This window comes from Podarcis erhardii (assembly GCF_964252035.2).
Source record: "Podarcis erhardii genome assembly, chromosome: 1".
In the NCBI taxonomy this organism is placed as follows: Eukaryota; Metazoa; Chordata; class Lepidosauria; order Squamata; family Lacertidae; genus Podarcis; species Podarcis erhardii.
The window spans coordinates 51,203,722-51,216,741 of NC_138497.1; the positions used below are offsets into that span (position 1 = coordinate 51,203,722).

Genomic DNA, 13,020 nt, shown 5'->3' on the forward strand with positions numbered 1-13,020 from the left:
GCGGAAGCCACGGCTGGGGGGGTAATAATTTTTTTTTATTCATTCCCCCCCAAAAAAACGAGGTGCGTCCTATGGGCCGGTGCGCCCTATAGGATGAAAAATACGGTACTCCATTTTCAAAGTGTTTTTAGTGAAGGAATCCATGGAAAAAACTAATTTCCATCTTCAGTACTGTTCAGTTTTGCACCATTCATATATTCAGATACTGAGATTGTTAATAAGCAGTTGATTATAATCCAGGTATCTAAATTATTGTGTATATACTTGATAGTTATAAGCAGGAGTATTGTAGCTGCTGCTAAATTAATCATTGCATGAGCAGAACTTTACTCACATAACATTGATTCAACCCATTGCCCATGTTTGTATGACTCAAAAGTAGGCAAACATGAAATTCCATAAGAGGGGAATGCAGGGAATCCAGTTTAAGCAACTATGTGCATTTAAGCTTGCAATCTTAAATACAGTTAGGATTGAATTTGTGTGAGAAATTCTTGCAAGTGCATCTAGTCTTGTGTTGTGCATCGTATTCAAAGACTCACTTTTCAAATTAAATGTTAAGAGAAGGTTTTACATATTGGCAGTTTAGCATGAGTAATCTCAGATTAACAGTGATTGAAACTGTTGCCAGTACAGATCTGCCAGATGAAAGAGCTAGTATACATAGTTCTTCTATTATAATAACTTAAATAAGCCACGTTCTAATGTCACAGTAAGTCATAAACCATAAAAAAGTGGCATTCTGGTGTATGCTGTTGAATCACTCCTATTTTGCTCTTCCCTTTGTCAAATTTGGGAACAGCAAACCATGAACCTTGGGCTAAGTGTAACATGAAAACCAGCCCTCATTGTTAGTTTTCCCCAAACAAACCAGTACTTGTTCTTGGCTTACCAAACACAGTTTGTTTGGAAGGAACAATGAGTGCTGTTTCGCACATTACGTTAAGCCAGTGGTTGTGGTTTGTTGCTCCTGGCTCAATGAAGAGATTCATCCAAGTTCACAGCTCGTTCACAGGAAACCATGGCAGTGGCTTACCATGACGTGCAAGCAGGACCTAAGAACCGAGTCAATGTGATTTATTTATTTGTCTTGCATTTCAGTGAATTTGGTTCAAAAATAATCTCACTGAAGCCAATAATCAAAGTGTTGCCAAAACTCTTTGAGTCTCGAGAGAAGGCTGTTCGAGATGAAGCCAAACTTCTCGCTGTTGAGATCTATCGGTGGATAAGGGATGCTCTCAGGCCTCCATTACAGAATATAAACTCTGTTCAGGTAAGCTTGGCAAGTACTGTTTTCTAGCATTCTTAGTGTAAGAAGCTGCCCACCAGTAGAGCAGGGTATATTTTTGTTACATCCTTTGACTTGAACAAAAGGGAGGAAATGAGTAAATCTTTAACCTAAGCATGAGGGAGGGCTGGGGTTTACCCAGAACTCATGCAGAGTCTTCCCAAACAAGATGCTACTTCACGTAGAGGCTTAATGTGACCAGGTCACCATGTCCCTTTCTTTAGCTTTAAGCTTCGAAAGGTAGAGTATCTCCCAGACCATGTTCTAAGTATGAAGTGGCTAAGTAAAAGCAAGAGAGCTGGCATATTTGAACCCCAGTGATGTATCTGTGTTTTCATTGGGCTTTCCCCCCTTTAAGTAGAGGAGCAATTCATAAATAAGAGCACTATTATCCAGTAAGCAAAGGAGATACTTAAAAGTAGGGTCTTGGTTTTAGGGAAAGTAAAACTGTAAATATTGTTGTACTAGGGGCTACCAACCCCATACCCCCACACTTGGCCACCCCCTCTCCTCTTTACATCTTGCCCATCTCTTTGCCAAGCCCCACACAGGACACCCACATCTCCCTTCACCTCACAGCTTGCCCCAACTCTCACTCCCTTTTAACAAACCACTCTCTGAAACTCCTCTCACCCTTCTTTAAATAGCTGTTGCTTAAACTTGCCTGCTTGCTGCTCTGTCCTTACATTGGCCTTAGGCAGCTACACAAACTTCAGCATGACAGGCTTACAAATTTATTATATAATAAGAAATGCCCACCAGACCCTAGCTTGAACTGATGCTTAACTAATATTTTCCATGAGAAATCTCAGATGTAATATTTTGCTGCATGTTTTTAGATCTGTCTCAACATTTTTATCTATTTTTAAACTGGCAGATAAATTCACACATTCAAGTGAAGTCGCAGCATTGTATAATAGATTTATCACTTTTAGCTTATGCCTGCATTGTTAGCTGCCAGACTTGATAAAATGTTGCATAACTGATGTGATAGTAATTCATATGTTCAAGTTAGCAAGTAATAACTTGAGTTGGCAATTGTGTTTGACATGGTCCAAAATTTGTCAGCTTGCAAATAATGAATGTCATTTTCTTGTCTTAAGTGAAAGTATACTGCTCTGAATCACCCCGCCCCCCCAAGACAGAGTTTTTGGAGTCCACTGCACACTAATTAATTTCCCTGAATTTAATTTGGTGAAAAAGCAGTTAAATTGAACCTAGGTAATGAAGAGATGTTAATGATCTTCTGCTCTAGCTTTCCTACAGTAGCTCAGGATTATGGCAAGCTTAAGGAACAGTTTTACTTGTGACAAGGGAGAATAGCAATGCACACATATCAGTAGGACATTTTGTGTTTTGATTCTTTCAGTTAAAAGAACTGGAAGAAGAATGGGTCAAACTACCGGTATCAGCTCCCAAGCAGTCACGGTTCCTTCGCTCCCAGCAAGAAATGAAAGCAAAGTTTGAGCAGCAACAGGCAGCTGGTGGAGATGCAGATGGAGGTAACTGTTGGCTTGGGACTTCACAGTAGATAACTTTTGCTGACTAAGAGTCAGATGAAGGCGGTCAAAAAACATAAGCTGGCATAAAATGTTGATGCACATTAATCTCTAGGAAAAGTCATTGATTGCAGAGTTAATACTCTGCTTCACAGCTTACTATTTTACATATAATAAAGTAAAAATGGTGACATAATTAGCCCATCATGGACTAGTGCCATGCTGTTTTTATTGAAATTATTTGTATGTTTTAAACGTATTTAGAACATATTATAACGTATGTTTTAAACATTTTTTAAAAATTCTATTAATGTTTAATCATCTTTAAGCTATATTGAGTCTTGTCAGAGAAGAAGGCGGAGGATAAAATATATATAATAACAGTGTCTGGCTATATATACTAACAATTCTTTCAATAGGAGGAGATGATGGTGATGAGGCTGTTCCACAGGTGGATGCCTATGAACTTCTGGAAGCTGTTGAAATTCTCTCCAAACTTCCTAAAGATTTCTATGACAAAATTGTAAGTGGTGCTTCAGTTAACCATTATTCCTTCTGTAACCTTAATAATAAATACACAAATGAATAATCTTTTTCTGAACCATAGACACTAAACTATCTTCCCCATTTTCTTGCACAATTAACTGTCTTGTTCTATGTATCTACAAAACAGCTTCTTTTTTCAGCAGTCTTAATTAAAATGGCTTCATGTCCAGGGACATTAAAGTATTTGATGGGAACTCCTGAGCTGTCATTGAATGAAAATAATAAAAGTGCTTCAGTTTATCTTGGGTTTCTACAAGTGTGTGAAGGTGCTTCTCCTGTACACAGAGATGCTGCCTCAGCACAAAAGCGCATCATGTCCAATAATGCATATATATAGACATAAATCATGTTGTATATATAAGGCTACATGTTTTTCCAGAAACAGTGCACATCTATTTGGGTCTATGTCTGCTGGTAGTAAAAGTTTTCCCTCAACACACATAGAAAAATCTATACTGTCAGGGTAATAAACAAATGGCTGAAGAAGGCTGTGTCTGCAAGTGTTCTGGTTAATCTTACAGGATTTGCAACAATTTCTGAAGACCAAGGTATATATAATTTTTATGTTTTGCATTGCAGGAGGCCAAAAAATGGCAGGAGAGAAAAGAAGCTTTGGAAGCAGTGGAAATGCTAGTTAAAAATCCCAAACTTGAAGCTGGAGACTATGCAGACTTGGTGAAAGCTCTTAAAAAGGCAAGAACCTCTCTAATACCCAAATAGTCTTTTCCAAGCCAAGTATGTGGCAGCACTATTACTGTATTTAAAAAGAGGTTTGATAATTCATTGGTTAACACAGAGTGTGATTATAAAGTTCATTCATGGGATTTATTTGATCATGTGACAGTATTTGAATTGCTGGAATGGGAATAGAAATGCTGACATTCAAATATGTGGGAGTGCAATTGATATAGGTGGAATAAGAAGGGGTTGGGTGGGGAAATGCAGTGTCTAGTATGGTTCTCCTGAGTCTGCAGAGGTACACTGCTGCTGCTTGTTTAGACTATTGAGATCTCAGACTATTGGATTGTAATGTTCCTCTTCCCCCACAGGTTGTTGGAAAGGATACCAATGTAATGTTGGTTGCTTTGGCTGCCAAATGCCTTGCTGGACTGGCTACTGGTCTCAGGAAGAAATTTGGACAGTATGCAGGTCATGTAAGTATGCAGAATACAACTATTATCTGCAGAATAGAATATCTGAGGTGAGCACTGGGCTGTTACTGGCTCCTGCTGCTTGAATATGCAACTCTTCTGTTAAATTTCTAACAAAGCGAGATGAAAAAGAGCATCTACAGGAAGGCTTCCCCACTCGCTTTCCCCCCTTCCTTTTTAAAATGAAAAATAAGAGCACTTTTTAATATTTAACCTTATTTTAAAGGGCTATCTTGAATAGGCTACTCGCACAGTGTTCCTTGAAGTAGTACAAGTTGAGTGTGTTTGTTTTTCTGTGTATTGGGCAAACAGGAGTTTCCTTATTGTGCACTCTCTTAGAGCACAGTGGGAAATCAAACATTAATTTCAACTTCTTAATACCTTGGTAACAATTTTTGTAGGTTGTCCCAACTATCTTAGAGAAGTTCAAGGAGAAAAAGCCTCAGGTCGTACAAGCATTGCAAGAAGCCATTGACGCAATCTTCCTGACTGTAAGTGCATGGCTAGTAGTGTTTTAAACAAGTTTAGCAGACCATGGTTTCGCCAGAACTAATATCCTTTAACCAACCATTCTAGACCACGTTACAAAATCTAAGTGAGGATATATTGGCTGTGATGGATAACAAAAACCCAACCATCAAGCAACAGACATCCCTCTTCATCGCAAGAAGCTTTCGTCATTGCAATTCTACTGTCCTTTCTAAGAGCCTGCTGAAACCCTTCTGTGCTGCGCTTCTCAAGGTAAAAAAAGAAGTTCTTAGCATTGTAGAGGTCTTTGTTTGGCTGAAAGTAGTATGTGGAACTGGAGAGTGTTTCTGTAGTGATTCTTGTGCTGGGATGCACAACAATCATGAACTGTTTCGTAGAAGAATTTTATTTCAACCAGGTAGGAGAGCAGGCAGCTTGTCTTAACTCTGGAGAAGAAAGGAAATCATAGAATTGTAGAGTTGGAAGGGACCCTGAGGAGAGATGAGACCGGTATGAGAGCAGTAGCTCTCCAAAGGGAGGAAAGCCAAAATAAGCCAAATAAGCTTGGTAGCCCTTAACACAATTGCTTTTTTGTGCTTGGTTTACTATGAAAAGGGCTTATACATTGTGCATGCTTACAATAAAAATCCAGGGCTTAAGACAAATTGTAAGAATCAATGCAGTTAATAATTTCTGTCCTTTTGCTGCAATGCTTTATAATAATAATCAGTGGTGGAGAATCATCCATTTTTTTTGGTTAGATTACTGCAATATGTTATATGTAGGGCTGCCTTTGAAGATAGTTCAGAAGCTTCAGCTGGTGCAGAATTTAGCAACCTGGTGCTCACCAAAGCAAAACAGCTTGAGCATATAACACCAATCCTGGCCTGACTGCACTTGCTATCAATTGGTTTTTGGGCCTAATTCAAAGGGCTGCCCTTGGCCTATAAAGCTGTATGTGGCTTAGGACCCCAAGGACCATCTCTCGCCAGGCTCTGCAGTTGTAATTTGAGGTCTGGAGGCTTGACTGGTGCCAGGCAGAACTTTTCTCTATAACCAGACCTTTGACCTTTAACTACATGTGGCGTTTTAGAAGTGGGCATGATTTTTTAATGTATCTTTCCCCCCTTGGTTTTAATCTATCAATGTAGGATTGGTCCCCCCTTTTTTTTCTTTTTGTTTGTTTGTAAGTCGTTTTCGGTTACCTTAGGCAAAATAAAAAAATGAAGAAATGTAATAAATAATAATAGTGTGAATGAGAAATCTAGTTGGCAAACTCTTCAGGTCTTGTGTTTTTGCTACAGCATATTAATGATTCGGCTCCAGAAGTTAGAGATGCTGCATTTGAAGCCCTGGGTACTGCCCTGAAGGTGGCAGGTGAGAAAGCGGTGAATCCTTTCCTAACAGATGTGGACAAACTAAAACTAGACCGGGTAAGTCTCACTGTTTTGACACTGAATCATTAGGCTTTGGCAGTTTCTAAAGACAACAGCAGGGACGTGGGTGGCGCTGTGGGTTAAACCACAGAGCCTAGGGCTTGCTGATCGGAAGGTCGGCGGTTCAAATCCCCGTGACGGAGTGAGCTCCCGTTGCTCGGTCCCTGCTCCTGCCAACCTAGCAGTTTGAAAGCACGTCAAAGTGCAAGTAGATAAATAGGTACCCCTCTGGCGGGAAGGTAAACGGTGTTTCTGTGCGCTGCTCTGGCTTGCCAGAAGCAGCTTAGTCATGCTGCCCACATGACCCGGAAGCTGTACGCCGGCTCCCTCGGCCAGTAAAGCAAGATGAGCACCGCAACCCCAGAGTCGGTCACGACTGGACCTAATGGTCAGGGGCCCCTTTACCTTTTAAAGACAACAGCATTGGGGAAGGCCTGTACGTGGGCTTTAGGCCACTGGTGGGGAACCTCCACAGTCTGTATGCTGCATTTCGGCTTGTAACCAACTTTCATGTGGCCCATGGCAAAGTCATGCTCTGGGGCCTCCACCCCTTCAATCCTGAGCCTTTCCCAGCAAGAGACAAGCAGTACATAGTGATGGGGAAGGAGCTTCTTTAGGAATGAAGGGGAAAGAGGTGGTTAGGCTTAAAGGAGCTGTGCCTCCATGTCCATGGACTTCTTGTTCCCAGTGCAGAATTTCCCACCTCTGCCTGAAGGAAGCTTTCAAGGAGGCAGTCAAAGTCTTTTCTTTTCCATTCTGTTGAGTTTTCCTGTTGCTAAGTGGCCCTTCATATAAAAAAGTTCCTTACCTCTGAGACTTCCATTATTCACTAAGCTTCTTTGATTCCTCTATTGGCTTCAAGAGTGGCTGGGGCAAACCAGTCAGATGGGTGGGTTTCAAATAAGAATTTATTTATACAGATAACACCTCAAAGTAACAAATGTGTTAGCATTCATAAGAAGCATTATAAGTGAGTCTTGGAGGCCTTAATGGTTACATGCTGAAGATTTATTGTAACTCCTTTGGTCTTCTGATTCTGTCCACTAGATTAAAGAGTCTGCTGAAAAAGTGGAGCTGTCTGGTGGTAGTAGAGCCAGTGGAGGAACCGATAGAAAAGAGAGCAAACCTGTTGCTGGGAAGGCTCCAGCTCTTTCAGGGGCTGCAGGGGACAAAGATACAAAAGATAATTCCAAATCTGGTGCACAGAAAAAGGCACCTGCGGCTAAGGTAAGGGAAACTTAATCAGTTTAAATTTTGAGTACACCTATGTTAATAGAGAGAACTAATTTCATGTTCACAGTGAGAAAGTACACCAGCTGAATTGGCAAATGAACAAATAGGGAGCCAGATGTTTTTCTCAGGGGAAGGGAGTGCTCTATATTGGGAGCTACAACAGATATTGGATCATATGGACATAGACTGACTACCCTTTAATAAGTATTGATGTAAACTATTTAGGGTATTTAAGGGTAATAACTGACACTTTGAATTGTCATCAAAATAGAATTTGTTTTGGTACAAAAAAGGAAAACCATAGCTATTGAATTTTGCACCAAAAGAAGTATCCAAATGCATCTTTGAATACAGTTCCAAGGAAAGTTCATTACAATATTCCAGTTGGTGCCTATTGTCACGCATACCTTAGTTGTGTTGATATGCCATCAGCATAAAACATAACATTTCGATGGCTGAGTATATGGGAAATCTAGAAATGTGATGTAGACGGATGCTAGTCTTTTGAGAAAAGGCAGTCTGGAAAATGAGAATCCCTTTCTTTTTTTACTTTTCACTCAATTTCCTACCCTCATCCCAACAGCTGGCATGGTCATCATTTTAAAGCTTCAATCCAAGCTTTGCTTGGATTCAGAACTTGATTCAGAACTTTAATTGACTTAACCTGCTGCTTTCTTCCTGTGTAGTCTGGTGGCCCACCCAAGAAGGGCAAGCAAGCTGCAGCTGGTGGAGCAGGAAGTACTGGAACAAAAGGCAAGAAAGGATCTGAAGTAAAGGAGATATTTGAGCCAGAACTCTCGGTGGGTGCTTCATCTGTATTAAAATTCAGTGTAAAATGCTGTTTTTTAAAAAATACCTGTTCATTTTTTTTCCTGTGAAGGGTCAAAGCTCAGTAGTAGAGCATCTGATTTGCATGCAGAATGTCCTGGGTTCAGTCCCTAATGGCATCTCCCCAGATAGGACTGGGAAAAGGCTTCTGGAGAGCTGTTGTCAGTCAGTGTAGACAGCACAGAGCTGGATAGACAAAGAGGTTTGATTTGGTACAAAATAATGTTCACATTATTTGAGTCGCTGTTAGGTCTAAACAGAGTGGTATTTCCCTAGAGTAAGTCACAAAATTAGCAACGGCAGCCTTTTTTTTTTCTTTTCAAAGCCAGGTATAATACTTTTGTTCTGAATCTAAAGATCAGTGGGCTTATGAACATGCTGAAGAAGGGGGAGAGAACATAAAGGGATTAGAGAAGGCCAGAATGGGAATTGTTTGCTAAATTACATAGTAGTAGTATTCAGGATCAGTTGAAATGTTCTAGCCATTTGTGTGGACACCAGTTTTACGACATTTTAAAAGCAGTCTTGTAGTTTATGCATCTGCCTACCATGGATGTGAAATGGCTTTGTTATTCTTGGCCCAAATGAAAGGGAAAGCATCAGATGTTTTATAGCAGTCCTGCAAGGCACTAAACCTAAAGTTTGTGCACCACAAGTACAGTTCAGTGTAGTGTTAATTATTACACCATTTTGTACAAGTGCTCTCATGGGTATGGTTTACTTTTTAATTTAGGTCCCTTGGCTATATAAAATATGCTGCAGCACAAGAATAAGCTACCAAAATAAGATTTTTTCCTTTTCTCTTTCTGTTTGCAGATAGAGGTTTGTGAAGAGAAGGCTTCAGCTGTCCTACCAGCTGCTTGCCTACAGCAGCTAGACAGTGGCAACTGGAAAGAAAGGCTTGCTTGCATGGAAGAATTTCAAAAGGTAATCAAGTGTGGTCTTTTGGAAGTTAGCCTGAATCAGGGAAGTGGTCTCTTGAGCTGTAAACACCACCTGTTCATAGTTTTTGAAGTCCACAGAAAACCTTGGGCATCATACTACGCTTCATAACCTTCTGGACTATCCCTTTCTTACTAAATGCAGAGTTTGTTCTGATGGGATATGCAAACATCTTTTTCAAAGCTAGAACACTATTTCTGGGAAATTGCATTTTCCCCTCTATCAAACAATCCTCTTCAATTTCATTAGCTAGTCTTGTAGCTTCGCTGATGGAGAGCTGTGAATTGCTTCTTCCCCCACACCTTTGCTTAGGCTATTTCAAAAACAGTTACATTATTGTTCTGTTTTGGTGTGTTATTTCCTCTTGAGGTTGAGTATTCCTTGCTTCTGCAGTCCAGCAAGTGTTCATGAAGGGTTTAGGGCAACCAGTTTTGAATCCCCATATGAATTGGTAACATTGACTAAGGATGATGGGAGTCCCAACAATAATTATCTTCTTCCTTCTCTCCCCTGCCCACCCTTGGTAATATCTTGCTAGCCTATGTTCTCCCCTTGATAGCTGTGGAACACACATCTCACCTGTTCATGAAACCTTTAAACCAGCCCACACTGTTAGCTTTACAAAGATGGAACCAAAGTGATGGGGTTGTATAGTGAAGATTTGATACAGTCTTCATCTCAGTCAGCATATACATTGTGTTTCAAAGTCATTTTGACTTTCCCTTTCCTTAAGATAACAAGGGGAATGGTGGAGGATATTTAACAAAACCTGGCTTAGAATTCAAAATCTTCAAAACAGAGAAGCTGCTTTTGATAATTTTCATGTGAAACTTTTAAAATTGAAAACTCCTCTTCCTAAAATGAAGGGCATAATAGATACATCTCTTGTTAAGATAATAGATTATGTGGATGCTAAATGGAGGCCTGACTATAACTTGAAAAAGAGTTCCCTAATGAGTGCTGGATTGTATAATGTTTCACATTTTCTAGAATTAATTATCATCTTCTCCTACTCTTTAAGGCTGTTGAGCTGATGGATAGAACTGAAATGCCTTGCCAGGCTCTGGTAAGGATGCTGGCCAAGAAACCTGGATGGAAAGAGACCAACTTTCAGGTAAAGCAACACTGTTGTGCTATTAATGGAGCTACTGCTAGGAAAAGCTGTAGCATTAACTACTGTAATCTTTTATAGCAGCTGAAGTCCTGCAAAATTACATTGGTGTTTAGGAAAGCGTTGAGAACTATTCTCTTGAGAATAGTATGCTGAATCAACCAAATCAGACCTGGGAACATACAGCCAAAGCTACGAGGCTTGGGCTGAAGCGGAATGTTGGCTACATTCACATCCTTTACTTTTCCTATGCAGGTGATGCAGATAAAACTTCACATAGTTGCTTTGATTGCTCAGAAGGGAACCTTCTCCAAAACGTCTGCACAAATTGTGCTGGATGGTCTTGTGGATAAGATTGGTGATGTGAAATGTGGAAATAATGCAAAAGAAGCGCTGACAGCAATAGCGGAAGCATGTCAGCTGCCTTGGACTGCTGAACAGGTATGTGGAAGGCTAACAATAGTATCAAACCAGTTTTTACATGTTTATTGGTCATTTGTTTTAGTTAGTCTTACTGCCATATTCTTGTGGCTGCATGAGTTCTAGCTGTATTTTCAAAAGCAGTAATTTAATCAAAGCTCTCTTCATGCAATGTTAATAGAAGTTTTTTGCTCCTCAGTTTTACATTGTCCTCCTTTTGAGACTGAATTACTGGGAGCAAGTTGCTGATACCACAGAAGGGGAAAGTGCTCTTGAGCTCAGAATCCCACTTGTTGGTTTCCCACAGGCATCTGTTCGGCCACTGTGGGAAAAGAATGCCGGCCTAGATGAGCCATTGGCCTGATCCAACAGGCTCTTCCTATGTTCTTAAGATAATTGCAACAAGTTTGTGTGGCCATGTGCCATAAAATGGCTTCCAACCTTTTTTGTCTCATGGGCGGCTTCGGTGAAACTGTCAAAGGTGCCATTACAAAATGGTTGCTGCAGGAGTATGGCTAGCCTCAAAATGACTGGTTCATGGGAAGACCTAGATTGCTCTGTTAATCCACCACCTTCACACTCCCTGTACACAAAACAAAAGGCTTCTGCTTGCCATGTGCAGCAGCTGATATCTGCTTAGCAACTGAACTGCCCCATGCTGCTTCCTCTGACTCCCCCAAAAAGCCTTTTTGCAAAGCATGGGCAGCAACAAGCCAGATCACCAGGTTGGAGGGACAGGGTGGTGTGGAGGTGGGGGCCAGGTTTGTTATCACCAGAGGATAAAGCTCTGGGAAGAGGTCACTGCTTCAGATTCTTCCAGCCCACTGCACAGCTGAGCAATGGCAGGTGCAGGAAGTAGAGGTCTTGTCATTTGGCTAATTTTCTTTTTAAGGCTTTAAAAAATCCAGTCAAAGGGAGTGGAGTGCCACTTGGGTGCTGTTTGCAATCTCTGTAAGGCCACTGCACCCATAGGTATCATGTCTATTTTAGAAGGTTGCATGTTCCTGATTTGTGGAGGTGGGTAAAGTCTTACGTTTTCATTCTAGGTAATGTCAATGGCCTTTTCTCAGAAGAATCCAAAGAACCAATCGGAAACCTTGAATTGGCTTTCAAATGCAATTAAAGAATTTGGGTTTTCTGGGTAAGTTTCAAAATACTAGAATAAAGAGCCTTAATATAGAGGAGCCATTTGACTCATAGATCAAGCACTACAGTCAGATATAGTATCATTGGGCATCACCTAAAATGGGTGGAGAACCTCAGGCCTGGGAGCTGAATATGGCCCTCTCAGTTTCTCCATCTGGTCCTCTGGACTCTCCCCCTGCCACACACCCTCTTCCTAGACCACATCCTTCACCAGACTTGTGTTGAGTATATTTGTCTGGCTGAAATGTGTCTTTGCATCCCCCATGTGATAATTCTTTGTTGTTTTCCTGGCATTTCCAGCAGTCACTAGGATATTCTTGTTGGTGTTATATACCATTAATCTGTATAATATCATTATTTTATAACAATTTTCGTAAATTCAGGCTTAAGGAGAACCTGTGGGATTCCCTTTAATGTTTGAAGACTCCATCATTACCCCATGGTTTATTAAGTTTCTATAGCTAAAGAATTTCTGGTTGGTTCCTGTAATTCAGTTAAAGACTTACCTGGGTCAGAGAAACCACTCTAGAATTAACTACAGGCTTATCTAGAGAGATTTAAGATGGGTAATAATAGTCAAATGATGGTCAGAAAAGACACATGGCCAATAACTTTCTCTTTCTGATTTTTGACATCTAGCCTTTGAAAAATAGTGACAATAAGGTGAGGCAATGTAGTTGTTCCAACTCTGAAAGGAAGTTGGAACAGAAAGAGGTTGTTTTTTTTCTTGCCCTACCTTCCATTCTTTAGTTGGGCTGACATCTAGTCTTTCACTAAAAACTAAATACATCGGGCCTGTTTACCCACTATTTCCCCTGTCCCACGTTTCCAGTATAATGTGCAAATTCTCAGCAAGGAAGCTTCAAACCACCTGCCTCAGGAAAATGGAACTAGTTCAGTTCTCAGGATTATTAAACACATTTTCTTGTAGGTACCATTTGAATTGCAATCC

General features: G+C 40.5%; 1 protein-coding gene across 4 annotated transcripts in view; it reads left to right on the forward strand.

Moving 5' to 3' along the window:
* The window catches only part of CKAP5 (cytoskeleton associated protein 5), a 45,399-nt gene that overhangs the window by 3,020 nt on the left and 29,359 nt on the right, over positions 1–13,020 (forward strand). For all 4 annotated transcript variants that reach the window (XM_081855349.1, XM_081855350.1, XM_081855351.1 and 1 more), the window contains exons 4-17: positions 1,102–1,273; positions 2,658–2,790; positions 3,207–3,310; positions 3,913–4,026; positions 4,383–4,487; positions 4,886–4,975; positions 5,061–5,225; positions 6,257–6,385; positions 7,436–7,615; positions 8,308–8,421; positions 9,266–9,376; positions 10,413–10,505; positions 10,758–10,943; positions 11,969–12,063. In XM_081855349.1, the coding sequence (XP_081711475.1) occupies positions 1,102–1,273; positions 2,658–2,790; positions 3,207–3,310; positions 3,913–4,026; positions 4,383–4,487; positions 4,886–4,975; positions 5,061–5,225; positions 6,257–6,385; positions 7,436–7,615; positions 8,308–8,421; positions 9,266–9,376; positions 10,413–10,505; positions 10,758–10,943; positions 11,969–12,063 (1,791 nt within the window). The remainder of the gene's footprint in view (positions 1–1,101; positions 1,274–2,657; positions 2,791–3,206; positions 3,311–3,912; positions 4,027–4,382; positions 4,488–4,885; positions 4,976–5,060; positions 5,226–6,256; positions 6,386–7,435; positions 7,616–8,307; positions 8,422–9,265; positions 9,377–10,412; positions 10,506–10,757; positions 10,944–11,968; positions 12,064–13,020) is intronic.